At 39.7% G+C, this 20,491-nt stretch overlaps 1 protein-coding gene across 1 annotated transcript in view; it reads right to left on the reverse strand.

Annotated features, from left to right (window-relative positions):
• Positions 1–4,808: 4,808 nt before the first annotated feature.
• LOC102977279 (phospholipid-transporting ATPase IB-like) overlaps positions 4,809–20,491 on the reverse strand; it is a 30,633-nt gene continuing 14,950 nt past the window's right edge. The window contains exons 4-9 of the mRNA XM_055089662.1: positions 19,566–19,615; positions 15,876–15,945; positions 13,162–13,246; positions 11,256–11,392; positions 5,264–5,372; positions 4,809–4,837 (exon numbers count right to left, since the gene is read on the reverse strand). Of these exons, the coding sequence (XP_054945637.1) occupies positions 4,809–4,837; positions 5,264–5,372; positions 11,256–11,392; positions 13,162–13,246; positions 15,876–15,945; positions 19,566–19,615 (480 nt within the window). The remainder of the gene's footprint in view (positions 4,838–5,263; positions 5,373–11,255; positions 11,393–13,161; positions 13,247–15,875; positions 15,946–19,565; positions 19,616–20,491) is intronic.

A 20,491-nucleotide genomic window follows, 5' to 3' on the forward strand; every position in this document is an offset into this window, starting at 1 on the left:
GTGGAGCACAGGAGATTTTAGGGCAGTGGATCTACTCTATATGATACTGCAATAGTGGATAGTCACATGTATTTGTCAAAACCCGTAGAACTGTACAGTAAGACCAAACCCTAATATAAACTACGGAGATTAGTTAATAACAACATATCAATATTGGTTCATCAATTGTAACAAATGAACCACAAATACAAAATTTTTATAATAAGGGAAACCGTGTAAGGGGGAGAGGAAGATTATATGTGAATTATCTGTACTTTCTGCTCAATTTTTCTGTAAACCTAAAACTATTCTAAAAAAATAAATGTATTTTTTAGAGGAGTTTGGGATTAACATACATACACTATAATAACAAAATAGATAAACAACGGGGACCTACTGTATAGCAGAGCGACAAAGGGAATTATATTCAATATCTTGTAATAACCTATAATGGAAAACAATCAAAAAAGTGTATACATATATATATATATACACATATACATATATATATAGCTGAGTCACTTTGCTGTACACCTGAAACTAACACAACATTGTAAATTAACTGTACTTCAATTTTTTAATGGTTAACAAATAAAATAAATAAAATATTGTAAAAAACGGTATTAATTTTTTGAATGGCCAAAGGATTTGAACAGACATTTCTCCAAAGAAGATATACAAATAACCAAAAAACACATGAAAAGATGTTCAACATCATTAATCATTAAAGAAATGCACATTAAAATCACAATGAGATCCACTTCATACCCACTAGAACGGCTATAATCAATTACAGATGGTAACAAGCACTGGAGAGGAGGTGGAGAAACTGGAACCCTCGTACACCGGCTGTGGAGACGTAGAATGGTGCAGCTGCTTTGGAAAATGTAACTACTGTCTCAGTAGGTTAAAAACAGAGTTATCATGTGACCCAGAAATTCCACTCATAGATGTATACCCCCCAAAAATGAAAGAATGTGTCCAAGTGAAAGCTTTGCACACGAACGCTTATCACGGCATTGTTCATAATAGCCAGTGGAACACCCAAATGACCATCAACAGAGGAATGAACGAACAAATTGTACATCCACACAATGGAGTATTATCTGGCACTGAAAAGGAGTGAAGTGTGGATGCATGCTACAACAACATGGATGAATCCTGAAAGCAGTAAGCTAAATCAAAGCAGCATGTCACCAAAGACCACATATTATATGATTCCACTTACATGGAATATCCAGAAGAAGAAAGCACAGAGAGAGCGAAAGTAAATCAGTGGTTGCCTGGGCTGGGGTTAAAGAACGGGGTGGGGGAGGGAGGATGGCAGAGAGTGAAGACTAACGGATATGGGTTTTCGGGGGGATATCGAAAATATTCTGCATTCATTATGGTGATGGCTGTGAAGCTCTGAGTATACTAACTACACAACTGTACACTTCAAATGAGTGAGCTGTATGGTACGTGAATTATATCTCAATAAAGCTATCACACTTTTTTAAAGAAAGGAATGCTTCAAAGGAACTATGAAGCCAGAGAGCCTCAGAAACAAGTCTAATTCAATCAGTCAATCTATCAATTCATACTTTACCCACACAGCAATCCTGGTAACATGATACTTAATGACTTCAGCAATTACACTCTAAGTTATGCTGTCCTTGACTACTGATACGAAGGCAGATGGCATCTTTCTTGCCCTTGCTCATCGAGAAAGAAATTTAAAATCTTATTAACCCCAAAAGGAAAAATGTTCAAAAGCAAAGAAGAGCTACTGACCTGAAGAGCTAAGAGGAGGGTCAGAAAACACCTCCCTCTTACTGAAGAAAACAAATAGGACCATAATGGTGTGCATGGAATTGATAAGAGCCAATTTCACAGAGCCGGTCAATCCTACACTCTTTGGTGTCAGGCTCCAACGTTTACCTATAAGTCTGCAGAAAGTAGCCATATAACTATAACTAACAGAACATCAGCTAGAATTGTGGAAATTAACACAAGTCATGAAGCAGATGGTTAGAGAGACCCTCAAATGGTTAATACAAAAGAAGAAAAATGACAACTGAAGGATAAGACTATTGGCTTTTTTAGATGGCATATGGGTGTTCCAAGCCTAGAAAACTAGAGTTGATGACATAGATTTTTTTTAAAAAGCAAAATTTAAGTTAAGAATCATAATTGTTTGGCTCTTATAGCTTGAAAGATGTATCTCTTTTAAAAAACCCAGTTCCTTCTGATCAAAACCTGTGAACACTTGATGACCCTGTCATCTACCACTTGCCCCCAATGTGTCCTTTTCTAGGAGCTGCCCTTCAATAGGGTATCGAGCTCCCAGGACAAGTCTCCCCAGTGGGGTTGTAATGAATAGGGAGGTCTAGTCTCCAGCACCCCCGGAAGTTTGCCCTGCCTGACTCAACCCCCAGGAGCTCATCACTCCTGGATGAACTGGAAAACATCCAGTGGGGGAAACAGAAGGGATGGTGGTAAGACACAAAGGAACAGATAATCTGACAGTTATCAATGTGATTTTAGTATCACAGAGCCTGATCGTTTGCATACGTGACTTGGGCTAAATCTCCTCTCATCCACACTAAACAGGGATATTGAGTATTTTTGACTCCTGAACTTTTAAAGCTTATAGCCGTTGAGAGAAAAAAAAAAAAAATCAGTGTTTTGTTAAATAACATGATTCTGCTCTGTTAAAGTATCTAAGAATGATAAGATTTCCACTCAGACCTTCCAAGCACTGTATGCTGCTCGTTAGCGGCTCTGGGTACTCAGGTAAACTTTAGAATATAGTGTGGCACTCACGCAGGCCAGACGACCTCCAAGATCAGACAGGAAAAGCCAGCCTGGCATAGCTCTTCTGCCTGTTATTTCTGCCTCTGAAGTTTAAGGACGGGAATAAAGAGCCCTGCCAGTTATACAAGGTCACCTACTTTCCTTGGACAGCAGACAAGCCTGAAATTTTCAACCCCCGTAGTAACTGAGTACAGTTACTATTTCCTGAGCGCCCACCGCATGCCAGGCACTGTGTACATGCTGGAGACGAGCATTCAGCTGATGAAGGCACTGGTCAGTTTAAGGCCACTGCACTCCCTGACCTTGCTACCCGCCTCACATTCCCTGGGAGAGGCAAACTTCCCCTTTTCTTCATCCTATGACTTCCTCTTTCCCCACATACAACTTCCAGATTAAAACTTAAAACTAAAATGTAAATTATAACCGTTTGATTGAAAACAGAACTGCCACACTAATACAGTCCACACTAGTACAGTCCACACTAATACAGAGGCCAACTTTCTATCGCCCAGATGTCTTCTCAGTGAGTGGGAGTAACAGACCCACCCGTATCCCCTAACGAACAGGCAGGTTACACAATCAGCCCCTTTCCTGTGCTTTGTCAACAGACGCTGAGTAATCGCCCATGAGGGCTACTGCAGCGTGTCCATGCACTCGGTATGAAGCTGGGTTAGGTTCCTAATCTTCCAATATTCGACTGTGAAAAAAAGATGGACCCAGGGATATTAGGAAAACCCCTCAGCCTAAATCTGTTCTGGCCAAGCTCCTGCAGGAATGAAATGCAGAGTTCATGGGACCAAATGGCGAGAGAAATCAAGCCAAGAAACAGAAGTTGGCCCAGGACCCGTTAAATCCCTGAAGCCTCAGCTGAAATTCCCAGTGACACTTGACAGCCCAGGGTGCATGAGATTCCCCTGGAGAAGCAACCACCAGAGAATAGAGAGCCCAATAAAAGTGTACGCATCCACACAGTGAAGTACCATGGAACAATCAGCGAGGGTAACGTAGAAGAATATTCAGTGATCTGGGAAAATAGTCCCAATTTAGTACAGTGAAGACTTCATGATTCAGGCAGTACTTTTATGGGAAAAATGATGGGGGCATTTTTCCTTTTAATTTTTACGGGAAAAATTTCTGTGTGTGTGTTAAATACGTACAATGGAACACTACATATACAATACACACATATGAAGAAGGAAAAGAGACAAACTTAGTCATTAGCCCAACATTACAGATGATTATTATTTTTCTAGCTTATTTTTCTATAATAAACATGCATTTCTTTTGAAATGGGAAAAGTTATAAAAAGGATACCAAGATTGAGGTGATTAGGATACAACCCAAAAGAGGGAGAAATATTTTGAATATTTGAAAAGACATTTGATGAATTTTCAATACAAGAAGACAGATGTGTACTTCTGAAAAAACTTTAACTGAGCTTTAGAATTACATCCAGATACGAATACCTTGATAAGTGCCTTTTCTTCACGTATTTACCTTGGCATATACAACACATAGGGGGTATGTTACCTTTTCACTAGCATCATAACAGTCTTCCAAACTTTGAGTTCTGTCTTGTACAACCGTACTGGCTTCTTTACACATCACCCAGCACTGCTGATACTCTCCGTTAAATCTATGTAGGGCAACACACAGAGCTCTCAGACCTGCGAGAGAGGGATAACCTGGGACAGGCTTCCAGTGATCAGGGAGAAGGAGAGATTGAAAACAAAATCCAAAAGCGTTTCAGAGCCCGTGGGACAGAGAAGGCCTTTGTGTGGCCCAACCAGACCTGCCCTGGCCTCCCTACCGATCTCCTTCAACCCCTCCTCCTTGCGCACTGCGGCGCCCCGCCAGTCCTCTTACTTCCCGACGTGGCACTCGGACTTGCTCTTCCCTCTACTGGAACACTTTCTCCTGGAGAGCCCGTGGTTCTCCCTCCCTTCCCGCAGTCTCTGCCTAACTCACCCCATACAGAGAGCACCCCATCGCTCTGTTCCCTTCAGCAGTGAAATTTAAAAAAAAAAACAAAACTATAAAGGCAAGGAAGTGACATCAGAGCCTGGAAAAAAAAAAACGCTAACTGAATGTTCTCACTAATGATCAAAATGTTTATGAATAGGCATATACAATTCAAGCATAGGTATATACATCATTGGGGGGGAAATGCCATAAGATAACTTCAAGCATCAAAGGAAAAGAACAAGAAATTACATATTACTCATGTGGGCATTCTGCATTCTACGTTTCAAGAATGTGAAGGAAAGATAAGAGTTTGCTTTGCTTAGTTTGTTCAAATTCTCTGCCATATGATGGCAAGATTTCATTGCACTACATTTTCCTGAAGACATATAAAGCAATTACTTGAAGGAAACTCAACCATACATTCTTAATTCTAGGGCATATTTAGGAGACATGTACAACCAGATTTTTTTAAAAAAACATTCTTTGTGTCTATTACCTATGTTAGTTGCAGTTTCTTGTTTACCTCCTGTCAAGACCCATATTCTTATGTTTACTTTCAGTAAATTTGTTATCGTTTCTGGAACACGTGCTTGAAGGCGAACTTCAATGGCTGTGGCTCCAAGTAGCAGGAACTTATAGACATTTTTTGAAAGAGGTATTTGTTATTACTAATTAAAGATAAAAATATTTTTAAATAGAATAAATAGAGCAAATTATAACAAAAGATATAGTCTAATAATTTATTACATGAAGTCCCATATACGTATACACACACACACACACACACACTTTTTTTCTAGTCTCTTTCACTCGTCTATTTGTTTGTCCCTCTTTCACTACAGCATGAGGCAGTGTAGCATGATGGTTAAGAGCTAGGCTTTTGAATTCATTCCTTAACTCTACAAGTTACTAGATATGTGATCATAAGCAAACTACTTAAATTTCTGTTGCTCAGTTTCCTCATCTATTACTGGAGAAGTGGGGAAAATAAGATTACTGATAGAATTATTGTGAGAGTTAATATTTGGAAAGTGATTAGAATAAAATCTAGCAGATTATAAATGGTCAATAAATATTATCTATTATTTTAATTATTATAAGCTTAAGGTAAATCTTGATGTCTAGAGAGGTAAGCCTCCTTTATTATTCTCATTCAAAAAATATCACAGTAATTCTTAGCCTCCTCCTACTTCTCAATGAATTTTAGAACTTGTCAAGTTCTCTGAAAATTCTGTTGGTACTTTTATGCATTCCTGCATTGCACTGAATTCATAGATTACGTTGTGGAGAACTGCCATGTTTATTATCCTGGTTTTTCCACATATTGTATACACCCTTCCACGTATATAGGTCCTTACTTGTCATTAAGAAAAATTTTGTAATTTTCTCCATAAATGTCTCATCACCAGATGGTTTACAGTTTATGTTCCTATTGTGAAGTATCTCCCTACCTCTAGAGAGCAGTGGTGTAGAGTTATTTGAAAGTGGACTAAAAACATTTTTAAAAGAAGTATGATTGATATACTAAAAAAAAAAAAAAAAAAAAGGAGACAGAGAGAGAGAAAGCAGATCATACTAAATGCTCAATTAGAAACAAAGGCAGAAAAAAGTGGAAAGGAAAGAAAGAAAAAGAAAAAAAAGGGCAATAAAAAATAGTTACAGATACAGCAGATATTAAACTAATCATCATGATAAACATGTATGAACTAAATACACCAATTAAAACAGGCTGATTGAACAAAAAATGACACAGACTTAACTTTACGTTGCCCGTAAGAAACTCACATTGAATAGGAAGACACAGATAGATTAAAATAAAGGGAATGGAGAAAGATATACCATGCTAATGCTAATAAAAGAAAGCTGCAGTAGCTATATTAATTTCAGAGCAGACTTCAGAGCAAGGAAATTATCAATGATAGAGAGGGGCATTACATAATGATAAAGAGTCAATTATCTAGGAAAACATAACAATATTTAATGTGTATGCACCTAACAACAGAGCATCAAAATATATGAGGCAAAAACTCATAGAACTGCAAGGAGAAATGGATGAATATACGACTATAGTTGGAGACTCCAACACCTCCTTATCAATAATTGACAGATCCAGCAGATAGAAAATAAGTAAAGATATAGTTGAGCAGAATAGAACCATCAATCCACTGCATCTAATTGACTTTTAAAGAATACTCATCCAACAACAGCAGAGTAGGTGGAGCACAGGAGATTTTAGGGCAGTGGATCTACTCTATATGATACTGCAATAGTGGATAGTCACATGTATTTGTCAAAACCCGTAGAACTGTACAGTAAGACCAAACCCTAATATAAACTACGGAGATTAGTTAATAACAACATATCAATATTGGTTCATCAATTGTAACAAATGAACCACAAATACAAAATTTTTATAATAAGGGAAACCGTGTAAGGGGGAGAGGAAGATTATATGTGAATTATCTGTACTTTCTGCTCAATTTTTCTGTAAACCTAAAACTATTCTAAAAAAATAAATGTATTTTTTAGAGGAGTTTGGGATTAACATACATACACTATAATAACAAAATAGATAAACAACGGGGACCTACTGTATAGCAGAGCGACAAAGGGAATTATATTCAATATCTTGTAATAACCTATAATGGAAAACAATCAAAAAAGTGTATACATATATATATATACACATATACATATATATATAGCTGAGTCACTTTGCTGTACACCTGAAACTAACACAACATTGTAAATTAACTGTACTTCAATTTTTTAATGGTTAACAAATAAAATAAATAAAATATTGTAAAAAACGGTATTAATTTTTTGAATGGCCAAAGGATTTGAACAGACATTTCTCCAAAGAAGATATACAAATAACCAAAAAACACATGAAAAGATGTTCAACATCATTAATCATTAAAGAAATGCACATTAAAATCACAATGAGATCCACTTCATACCCACTAGAACGGCTATAATCAATTACAGATGGTAACAAGCACTGGAGAGGAGGTGGAGAAACTGGAACCCTCGTACACCGGCTGTGGAGACGTAGAATGGTGCAGCTGCTTTGGAAAATGTAACTACTGTCTCAGTAGGTTAAAAACAGAGTTATCATGTGACCCAGAAATTCCACTCATAGATGTATACCCCCCAAAAATGAAAGAATGTGTCCAAGTGAAAGCTTTGCACACGAACGCTTATCACGGCATTGTTCATAATAGCCAGTGGAACACCCAAATGACCATCAACAGAGGAATGAACGAACAAATTGTACATCCACACAATGGAGTATTATCTGGCACTGAAAAGGAGTGAAGTGTGGATGCATGCTACAACAACATGGATGAATCCTGAAAGCAGTAAGCTAAATCAAAGCAGCATGTCACCAAAGACCACATATTATATGATTCCACTTACATGGAATATCCAGAAGAAGAAAGCACAGAGAGAGCGAAAGTAAATCAGTGGTTGCCTGGGCTGGGGTTAAAGAACGGGGTGGGGGAGGGAGGATGGCAGAGAGTGAAGACTAACGGATATGGGTTTTCGGGGGGATATCGAAAATATTCTGCATTCATTATGGTGATGGCTGTGAAGCTCTGAGTATACTAACTACACAACTGTACACTTCAAATGAGTGAGCTGTATGGTACGTGAATTATATCTCAATAAAGCTATCACACTTTTTTAAAGAAAGGAATGCTTCAAAGGAACTATGAAGCCAGAGAGCCTCAGAAACAAGTCTAATTCAATCAGTCAATCTATCAATTCATACTTTACCCACACAGCAATCCTGGTAACATGATACTTAATGACTTCAGCAATTACACTCTAAGTTATGCTGTCCTTGACTACTGATACGAAGGCAGATGGCATCTTTCTTGCCCTTGCTCATCGAGAAAGAAATTTAAAATCTTATTAACCCCAAAAGGAAAAATGTTCAAAAGCAAAGAAGAGCTACTGACCTGAAGAGCTAAGAGGAGGGTCAGAAAACACCTCCCTCTTACTGAAGAAAACAAATAGGACCATAATGGTGTGCATGGAATTGATAAGAGCCAATTTCACAGAGCCGGTCAATCCTACACTCTTTGGTGTCAGGCTCCAACGTTTACCTATAAGTCTGCAGAAAGTAGCCATATAACTATAACTAACAGAACATCAGCTAGAATTGTGGAAATTAACACAAGTCATGAAGCAGATGGTTAGAGAGACCCTCAAATGGTTAATACAAAAGAAGAAAAATGACAACTGAAGGATAAGACTATTGGCTTTTTTAGATGGCATATGGGTGTTCCAAGCCTAGAAAACTAGAGTTGATGACATAGATTTTTTTTAAAAAGCAAAATTTAAGTTAAGAATCATAATTGTTTGGCTCTTATAGCTTGAAAGATGTATCTCTTTTAAAAAACCCAGTTCCTTCTGATCAAAACCTGTGAACACTTGATGACCCTGTCATCTACCACTTGCCCCCAATGTGTCCTTTTCTAGGAGCTGCCCTTCAATAGGGTATCTAGCTCCCAGGACAAGTCTCCCCAGTGGGGTTGTAATGAATAGGGAGGTCTAGTCTCCAGCACCCCCGGAAGTTTGCCCTGCCTGACTCAACCCCCAGGAGCTCATCACTCCTGGATGAACTGGAAAACATCCAGTGGGGGAAACAGAAGGGATGGTGGTAAGACACAAAGGAACAGATAATCTGACAGTTATCAATGTGATTTTAGTATCACAGAGCCTGATCGTTTGCATACGTGACTTGGGCTAAATCTCCTCTCATCCACACTAAACAGGGATATTGAGTATTTTTGACTCCTGAACTTTTAAAGCTTATAGCCGTTGAGAGAAAAAAAAAAAAAATCAGTGTTTTGTTAAATAACATGATTCTGCTCTGTTAAAGTATCTAAGAATGATAAGATTTCCACTCAGACCTTCCAAGCACTGTATGCTGCTCGTTAGCGGCTCTGGGTACTCAGGTAAACTTTAGAATATAGTGTGGCACTCACGCAGGCCAGACGACCTCCAAGATCAGACAGGAAAAGCCAGCCTGGCATAGCTCTTCTGCCTGTTATTTCTGCCTCTGAAGTTTAAGGACGGGAATAAAGAGCCCTGCCAGTTATACAAGGTCACCTACTTTCCTTGGACAGCAGACAAGCCTGAAATTTTCAACCCCCGTAGTAACTGAGTACAGTTACTATTTCCTGAGCGCCCACCGCATGCCAGGCACTGTGTACATGCTGGAGACGAGCATTCAGCTGATGAAGGCACTGGTCAGTTTAAGGCCACTGCACTCCCTGACCTTGCTACCCGCCTCACATTCCCTGGGAGAGGCAAACTTCCCCTTTTCTTCATCCTATGACTTCCTCTTTCCCCACATACAACTTCCAGATTAAAACTTAAAACTAAAATGTAAATTATAACCGTTTGATTGAAAACAGAACTGCCACACTAATACAGTCCACACTAGTACAGTCCACACTAATACAGAGGCCAACTTTCTATCGCCCAGATGTCTTCTCAGTGAGTGGGAGTAACAGACCCACCCGTATCCCCTAACGAACAGGCAGGTTACACAATCAGCCCCTTTCCTGTGCTTTGTCAACAGACGCTGAGTAATCGCCCATGAGGGCTACTGCAGCGTGTCCATGCACTCGGTATGAAGCTGGGTTAGGTTCCTAATCTTCCAATATTCGACTGTGAAAAAAAGATGGACCAGGGATGTTAGGAAAACCCCTCAGCCTAAATCTGTTCTGGCCAAGCTCCTGCAGGAATGAAATGCAGAGTTCATGGGACCAAATGGCGAGAGAAATCAAGCCAAGAAACAGAAGTTGGCCCAGGACCCGTTAAATCCCTGAAGCCTCAGCTGAAATTCCCAGTGACACTTGACAGCCCAGGGTGCATGAGATTCCCCTGGAGAAGCAACCACCAGAGAATAGAGAGCCCAATAAAAGTGTACGCATCCACACAGTGAAGTACCATGGAACAATCAGCGAGGGTAACGTAGAAGAATATTCAGTGATCTGGGAAAATAGTCCCAATTTAGTACAGTGAAGACTTCATGATTCAGGCAGTACTTTTATGGGAAAAATGATGGGGGCATTTTTCCTTTTAATTTTTACGGGAAAAATTTCTGTGTGTGTGTTAAATACGTACAATGGAACACTACATATACAATACACACATATGAAGAAGGAAAAGAGACAAACTTAGTCATTAGCCCAACATTACAGATGATTATTATTTTTCTAGCTTATTTTTCTATAATAAACATGCATTTCTTTTGAAATGGGAAAAGTTATAAAAAGGATACCAAGATTGAGGTGATTAGGATACAACCCAAAAGAGGGAGAAATATTTTGAATATTTGAAAAGACATTTGATGAATTTTCAATACAAGAAGACAGATGTGTACTTCTGAAAAAACTTTAACTGAGCTTTAGAATTACATCCAGATACGAATACCTTGATAAGTGCCTTTTCTTCACGTATTTACCTTGGCATATACAACATAGTGGGTATGTTACCTTTTCACTAGCATCATAACAGTCTTCCAAACTTTGAGTTCTGTCTTGTACAACCGTACTGGCTTCTTTACACATCACCCAGCACTGCTGATACTCTCCGTTAAATCTATGTAGGGCAACACACAGAGCTCTCAGACCTGCGAGAGAGGGATAACCTGGGACAGGCTTCCAGTGATCAGGGAGAAGGAGAGATTGAAAACAAAATCCAAAAGCGTTTCAGAGCCCGTGGGACAGAGAAGGCCTTTGTGTGGCCCAACCAGACCTGCCCTGGCCTCCCTACCGATCTCCTTCAACCCCTCCTCCTTGCGCACTGCGGCGCCCCGCCAGTCCTCTTACTTCCCGACGTGGCACTCGGACTTGCTCTTCCCTCTACTGGAACACTTTCTCCTGGAGAGCCCGTGGTTCTCCCTCCCTTCCCGCAGTCTCTGCCTAACTCACCCCATACAGAGAGCACCCCATCGCTCTGTTCCCTTCAGCCTGCTTACTTCATCTCCATAGCACTCATCACCCCACGACATCATCTATTACTGGCAAATTCCCACAGGGCATTAGCTTTCTATGTTTTTTTTTCACTTCTGTCCTGGAAGCTGAGAACGGTGCATGGCACTGAATAGATGCTCAATAACTATTTGTTGAATGAAGGAAAGAACAAATGAGGCTTCAGTCTCCAATTCAGTAAGCCAGAAAATCACCAAAATAACAGAAAATGAATTTAAATCCCAGTTTGCAAGGACTTGTTTGAAAAACATTTTTTCCTTAAACCAGACTGTAATATTTTAGGCTAACTCCTGTAAAACATTCAAATACTTAAGGATTCCCTAGAAACTGATTCTCTGCAGAAGAGCTATAGAAGTTGTTATTCTGCTTTGAGTTCAATTGCAATATAGTTCCCATACGCTTCTACCTATTGTAACCTGCTTACAGCACAGGTATATTTTCAGACAGCAGTAAAAGGCCCAAAATGCAAACTTGCAAAATATCCATACTTTCAGACAAGACACACGTGTCTGTAGGAAGCAGCAGCTTATAAACTAAAAGGAGAAAGTAGGCTACAGCTTTCAAGGTATTATTAGCTTTACCCTTATTTGATATTACACCTTGCTTTGCAAAGCTTCTATAAACCTTTCAGTAGATGTTGTTCTTATTCAAAACTCACTCAAGGAATTTTATTTCCTTAAGAGATGGATGATAAGACAAAATCAGAAGGATAAGAGAATGGCAGGAAAACATCAACTATGTCAGCATTCTGAGTTACATGCACAAAATAATTAACTTCAAAATACACAACACAAACCGGAAAAACCTCCCTTTTTCTCCGACCATAGGCGTAGTTCCTACAACAGCTTGATCAAAGGTAACGCTTAGCAAATAGAAACAGATAATAGACTGAAGACACTGCCTTAGGAATAAAGGAAGAGCCACATAGTAAAAACATACATTTTACTGTTTGTGCGTACGCACAAAATACCGTTGGAAGTGGGAGGAAATAAATAATAGTAATGCCTTGACAGGGTTTGTTTGGGGAACTATTTTTTTTTTTTTTCGGTACGCGGGCCTCTCACTGTTGTGGCCTCTCCCGCTGCGGAGCACAGGCTCCGGACGCGCAGGCTCGGCGGCCGTGGCTCACGGGCCCAGCCGCTCCGCGGCACGTGGGATCTTCCCGGACCGGGGCACGAACCCGCGTCCCCATGCATCGGCAGGCGGACTCTCAACCACTGCGCCACCAGGGAAGCCCAGAACTATTTATTTTTAAGCAAACAGAAGGCATACAAGGTCTCACATACCAACAAGCTCCCCCTTGCCCACCTGTGGGCCTGAGCAGCAACGACATGCACTGAGGCTACAATTTCAACAGCTGAGAACAGCATTACGAAAGGGAAGTCAATTCTAAACAATTTTCACTTACCTTCTTTGGCAAAACATTCCAGATGGGCTAAAGTCTCCTCCACAAAGAGAGAATCTTCTGAAAGTCTCTCATAAATCACTGAATCCTATAGAAAACACACACACACACAAATACACACACTGTGATTAACATCTAAGCATGACAGTCTAAATTATAAATACTGTTCTATAATTTTATTGTCATAGCTAATAGATGTGAAGGAGCTCAAGCAGCCCCAGTGAAGGCACAGTTCCAGAAAAAAAAAAAATGCTACATACAGAGGGACAAAGACAAGGAACACAGCAGATTTCTCACTGGGGCAATGCAAGTGAGAAGCCAGGGAAGCAAAGCCTTTCCAGCGCTGAAAGAAGAAATGGTCATCCTGGAATTCTGTACTCAGCAAAAATTGATTTCAAGATGAAGATTAGAAAAAAATGAAGATGAAATGAAGACTTTTTTTTTCCAACTTAGGCTGAAAAAATTTATCACCACCAGATCTACTGTATAAGATATGGTAAAGGAACCCCTTCAGATAAAAATCATTACACCAAATGTTAATATGGGTCTGAAGAGCACTGAAAATGGTATTCACGTGAGTATATATACATTATTTTTCTCGTTATTTAACACTAGGGCCAACTACATGATCCCTAGAAGAAACACACTTTAAAGACACAGATGGGTTAAAAGGAAAGAAAAAGCTATACCATACTAATACTAATCAAAAGAAATCTGAAGGAACAAATTGGTAAATTGACCTACATCTAAGTTACTAACTACTGATCTTCAAAAGGCACAGTTAAGGAAATGAAAAGATAAGCCACAGACTGGGTTATAATATTTGCAAGTAATATATCTGATAAAGGACTTGTTTCCAAAATAAGTAAGAACTCTCAAAAGTCAGTAAGAAAAAAAGCTACTTAAAAGGTTAACTATTTAAACACATTTTAACAAGGAAAATAAGTGGATGGTGTGTAGAAAAGAGTTGACATGGCAGATCAGAGACTGCTATCCTTAGAAAGACCTACTTACAAAATTGGCCCTTGGCTGGCATCTAGGAATTCGGCTGGTAAACAATTCTCTAAACCGATACAAACTTTCCCTGTGTGACCCCCATGGGATTCCTCCAGACACTGCTCATGACTTTTCTTTTGCGATCTAGCTGTCTATCCTTATTACATTGCTGTAATAAATCTTAGCCATGAGCACAACTATATGCTGAGTCCCAAGAATCCTTTTAGAGATTCACTAAAGGCATAGGGGTGGTCTTGGGAACCCCCATCACAGATGGCAAATAAACATATGAAAAAGATGTTTGCTATCATCAGTCAGCATGGAAATGTAAATTACATTCACAATGGGGTACACACCTATTAGAATGGCAAAATTAAATTTTTTTAAAGACTAACCAGGCCAAGTGTTGGTGACAACTGCTGGTAGGAATGTAACTACAATTTGGTGGTTTCTTGAGAAGTTGAACTATGCCTACCACATGATCCAGTAACTTTACTCTAGATATTTACCAAATAGAGATAAGACCATATGTCCATACAAAGAGTTGCAAACAAATGTTCATAGGAGCATTATTTGTAGTAGCCCAAACTGCAAACAAAATGTCCAGCAACAGATGAACAACAAATGCTGGTATATTCATTCAATGGAATCTGCTCGGCAACTCCTGGTACAAGCTACAACATGAATGAATTTTCAAATAATTATGAGTGAAAGAAGCCAGACAACAAGTCATAACATATACTACATGACTTTGTATAAAACTTTAGTAATTGAAATGAATCTAGAGTGACAGAAAGCAGATCAGTGTCAAAACTTAACAAAATGTACATTTTAAATATGTGCCATTTATTTTATGTCAATTTTACCTCAATAAAGCTGGGTTTGTAAAGGTACATATGGTAGTGAACAAATACATAAGTGCTTTATAAAAAGAGATTTACAGAAGTAAAGCGAATTCCTGAGACACCAAATCCAAGCACTTTGGGCTTAGAACTGGGATCAAAATTCCTGCTACAAAACCCTTAGCATCAACCATCTTAATCATTGGTTCTCAAAAAAACAACTGAGTGACAGCAAGTTTTCACTGACATAAAAGTTTAGTAAAATTATGGTGTGAGCCACCACAGATTTCAATGGGCTCAGCTGGGGGGCGGAATCCTTCTCGGTTGCCCTGAGATGGACTTTTCCATCTTGGGTAATGCTGTCAGCAACCAGTGATAACAGTGCATACAAAGTAACAACGTTTTAAAATACTGTGGGAGTTCGGGGGTTTTTTTGAGCACGAGCCACTTTTCTCCTTGCTTGGCCCTGCAATAAACCATTCTTTGCTTAAAAAAAAATAAAAAATAAAATAAAACACTGTGAAGTTGTAAAAGGCTTCCTGTAAGTTGTTGGAACATAGAGGGAAGGAGTGACATGAATAATGAATCCCATTGTGTTTATATGAAATGTCCAGAAAAGGCAAATCTATAGAAACAAAAAGTAGATTCGTGGTTGTCGGAGCTGGAAGTAGGACTAGGGAGTTACTGCAAATGGGCATGAGAGATCTTGTCGGGGTGATGGAGGTGTAAAATTGGATTCTGATGATCGCTGCACAGCCCTGTAAATTTGCTAAAAATCATCAACTTGTACACTTAAAATGAGTGTTTTCACGGTGTAAAAATTAAACCTCAATAAAACTGTTCAAAAAAAACCCAAAAAAACCGAATCCCAGTACTCACAGCCCCTTTGCAGTAGAGCCGGACCTGTCCGGTAGGAGTTTGCACAATAACAGACATCCTCTTTCTGGTACTAAAACAACAGAGTGTATTATTAGTTTCTATTTTCCTCAGTACATGACACTAATACCCACACAAAAATTCAAAGTCAAAAGAATTCTAATAGTCAAAGTCCTCAGCTGCCTATTGCTGAAAAGGCCAGCACGTTTCCTGCCAGCCTCTTCTTTTCTCTTTACCTGCTTCCTTTAACTGAGATTCTAATTGTAAATCTCCACCTTCTTCTCCTACTATTCTTTTCTTCCATGGAAGTTTGCTGACACAAATATATGTAATAGATTATGATATATTAATATAATTACATATATATCATGATATTTTATATTAATATGTACTAGTATAACATAGTATATGACATATATAATGTAATATACCTTTCTTATGTTTTATATGTACATATTTTACTTATAACACATAAATTTTATACACATGTAATATATATAATCATTGAAATTTGATGAGGAAAGGGGAAAGCAGCCCTGGGTCTGTGTATTATTCAGTCCGCACACCATTTTTAATCAACTAGACCTTCCTGCCCCCATTTTGCTGCACAGAGATGTTAAATTCCTCCTCACCATCTCATTCGCCCGCGCTTAACCCTCCTGTCAGCTTTCAATTATCAGCCCGAGTCCCACCTCCTCACAAAGGCTCCCAGAACCCTCAGAGATAAACCTCCACCACCAGTGGTACCGCTGTCTCCATCAGATCTTACTCTTCAATATTCTTTATCGCCCTCATAATGACTGGGAATTACCTCGTTTGTTTACTAAAGCAGGGGACCCCACAAACAGGTGGTCCACCCTAGTCCTAGAACAGTATTCTAGAAAAATATCTGTAGCTGCATAGACTGCAATTCTCCCCATGAAGACGAAAATACGTCTTGTTTGCCTTTTTTTACATTCTTTAACTTTTCTTTCACCTCTGGAGGCACAGATTGATTGACAATACCAAGGACTTCGGAACCAGATAGACCTGGATTTGAACCCTGATTCCGCCACTTATTTGCTTAGCGACGTCGGGAAGGTCATTTAAACGGAGCCCCAGCTGCTGGTCTTTCAAGTGCAGTGACCACCATTGGCCTCAGAGGACTGCTCTGTGTGTGTTCAGCAGACCAGCTGGGCTTTCAGTCATTAGTTCCTCCACGTTTTCAAGTTCTTCCAACAAAAAGAATTTTATTTTTCTTCAGGAATAAGATTGATCAAGAAAAGGATGTTCAAGCTTGGAAGAGAAGTAAGAGGTTCATAGAAATGACTGCCGAAGGAGAGAAGGAAGATCTCCTTCAGGGAGAAGAAAACCCTAGTGAAATCCAAACAAGCCTCAGAGACGAGTGTTCCAATTAAAATAATAGTAATGGGGCTTCCCTGGTGGCGCAGTGGTTGAGAGTCCGCCTGCCGATGCAGGGGACACGGGTTCGTGCCCCGGTCCGGGAAGATCCCACGTGCCGCGGAGAGGCTGGGCCCGTGAGCCATGGCCGCTGAGCCTGCGCGTCTGGAGCCCGTGCTCCGCAATGGGAGAGGCCACAGCAGTGAGAGGCCCACGTATCGCAAAATAAATAAATAAATTAAATTAAGTAAAATAATAGTAATAATAAACACTCATACCAAGTGCTCTATCAGTTTTTACTATGTGCCGGGCATTGTGATTTAATCTTCACAACAATCCTGTGAGGCGGACACCACTGCTAGCCCCATTTTATAGATCAAGAAACTGTGGCACAGAGAGGTTAGGTGACCAGGAAGGTCATGAGCCAGTAAGTAACAGAACCACAACTACGACCACAAGTGATCCTTTTCCCTCCTCTGTCCCCCAAGCTTTTTTCACGCTCTCACCCTCCTCTCCACATGCACCCATGCCTGTCATCTCCCTTCTCCCCTTCTTCCTTCTCTGGTCCACTGGCCCGTCAATAAAACCACCAAGGAGCAAAATGAGCCACTGAGACGGCAGCTCTGCCAGGTCACCAAGCAGAGAGCGCCAGCAAGAAAAGATGTTTCCCACCCCCCATGGAGCCCCCTGGCTATGCCTACCGAAAACACAGTCTTCATCTGTCCCCAGCTCACAGTCTAAGCTAGAGCTCCCACCCTCCACGGACGGGCCCGGTGCAACGCTTCAGCTAGAAGGGACTTTCCAACAGGGACAAAGGATTAGCAATTGTTTTAAATACTTAGAAAGCTGTTAGAATACTACTCAAAGCAAATGAATCATTTAAGTGTTACCTAACTAGGAGAGCACGTGTTAATGACAGGAAATGACTGCTCTAGTGGTAGCAGTAGTCAAATATTAAGAAAGGAGACAGCTAGAATGAATACTGAGATGTATTTTCTTGTAACAAAGTTCTTAGAAGAATCTTTCCTAGGACTTCCTGGGCTGTCCAGTGGTTAGGACTCCATGCTTCCACTGCAGTGGGCACGGGTTCAATCCCTGGCTGGGGAACTAAGATCCCGCATGCCACCTGGCACAGCCAAAAAAAAAATCTCTCCTAGAGAGGGGGTAACAACAACTTTTCCGAGGTTTAAAGGGTTTTTTTTTTTTTAATGTTATTGGGAAACAAGGCTTTAAAAATACAATAAAAAAAATCATCTGGCTTTAGGAAGAACGAATGATTTACTTATTAATTTCCTTCTCTAATTTTTCAAATTTCACATTAGAAATAGTGAAATGGTGCCAGAGATATGACTTCACGAGTCTGGAGGAAAATCCAATGGAAATAAAATCATCACCAATATCCCGACAACATGCTTTGAGGTATCAGGCCACAGATGCTGGGGTGTAAGAGGAAAGAAGGATGCACATTGTTTGGGAAAAAATTAATTAATTCACTGTCTATTTTTAAAGAAACAGTTTTTGGTTTATTTGTGAAAATAATGTTCAATATCCATTTGTTAAAAAAGAGACAATAGGCCCAAAATGGAGTCGTGTGCTCAGCCCGCATCCCCAAACCGAGACGCAATACCTGACCTGACTGCAATTTCAGACTCTCCCAGGAGTCTAACCTTAACCAGTCAGTGTGGAATCCCCTGGTCAGCGCTAGTGAGGTAACCGGAGTGACAGACCTCAGGGGTCCCCCCAAAGGAAGATGACCTTGTCCCAAACAATCTACTTTTTGCTAGTGTTCTCTTTGTCCCGCCCCATCTGCCTATAAATGTCTTCCACTTTGTACAACTCCTCAGAGCTCTTTTCTATCTGCTTGATGGGAGGCTGCCCAACTCATGAATCAATGAATAAAGCCAGTAAGATGTGTAAAATCTGCTCCGTTGAATTTTGCTTTTTAAGGCAAAAATCTATTCACCAAATATTTATTGAGGATTCGCGGGATACCAGCCCCTGCAGGAGGTGACTCCCGCCCTCCTGGAACTTACAGTCTAGTTAGCGACACAGTCGTTAAGCTGTAACGCAGATTTAAAATCGCAGCTCTGACTAGGACAAGTGCTAGAAAGGAGAGGTCAAGAACCTGCACCAACTGCAAAAGGGAATTTTTACTGGAGAAGTGAAAACTGAGCTGAGCTGAAAGGGCGGGTGGAAGCTGACTAGAATTTCAGGATTCTGGGTTAAGGTTCTGACTTACATTGTCAAATCTGAGTTGAATAGTCACGGAAAGAGCCCTGGGAAATACACAAATAGAATGAAAAGGCAGCTTACCTAGAAAATTCCAGGACAGTCAGGATTTCAAATGTGAATTCTTCTCCCATCTACAGGAAGGTAAGACAACATATTCTTACCTGAGGAAAAAAGTATTCATCTCACAACATAACTCATTTTCCCAATCACAAACAAGTTTTACCCTCCAAATAGGTGTCTTTTTCAAAATATAAATCTTCCTGCAAGTCTGATGAGATAATGGTGCCCTCCTCTGGTAAGAATACTGTTTGCAACCTAGGCAATATTAGCAAAAGTGCTTCTGATAGTGACAATTTAAGACTGAAACACCTCTCTCTCCCATCTAAAATCCGCACGATTAGAAAAATTGTGTGAACACTCTCATGTGGTAAGGTTACAAGGAGTAAGGGAGAAAATCAGCAGAGAGAAATGAGAACAAATAAATCTTTTAGTAAAGTTGCACGGATCAAATGAAATCCTTAATGCTTAGGATAATTGGAAGAGGTAAACATGAAAAGAGGTAGCATGCTAAAAAATATATCAATGAAACATGCACTCTTTTCTAAATTTTTCCAGTTACGGCCTCTTGAATTCCTGTAACCATGATCAATTTATCTCTGCATCTACCAGCTCTCAGCTTCACCACTGCAGAAGTTCAAATGTGATGTATGATATTTATATATATATCTATGTGATATAAAGATGATTTAATCAGTCCATTCCAGCAAGGACTCAACACCTAGTATTACTACTAGGAAAAAAAACAGTGCATTGGCCACCATGCTTACATTGCTTCATTTTTTTTCCCATAATATCAAAGGCTTGTGGTAACTGGTCATCAAGATAGAACAAGGGTATATGTAACACAATGAATAAATCAACGTATTGATAAAAACAGAACTCACCAAAAAATAGAAACATTTTGATTCTTCATAGGAAAAAAATGAGTTTACTTCTTAAATGTCTGA

This window comes from Physeter macrocephalus, chromosome 13, assembly GCF_002837175.3.
Source record: "Physeter macrocephalus isolate SW-GA chromosome 13, ASM283717v5, whole genome shotgun sequence".
Classification (NCBI taxonomy): Eukaryota; Metazoa; Chordata; class Mammalia; order Artiodactyla; family Physeteridae; genus Physeter; species Physeter macrocephalus.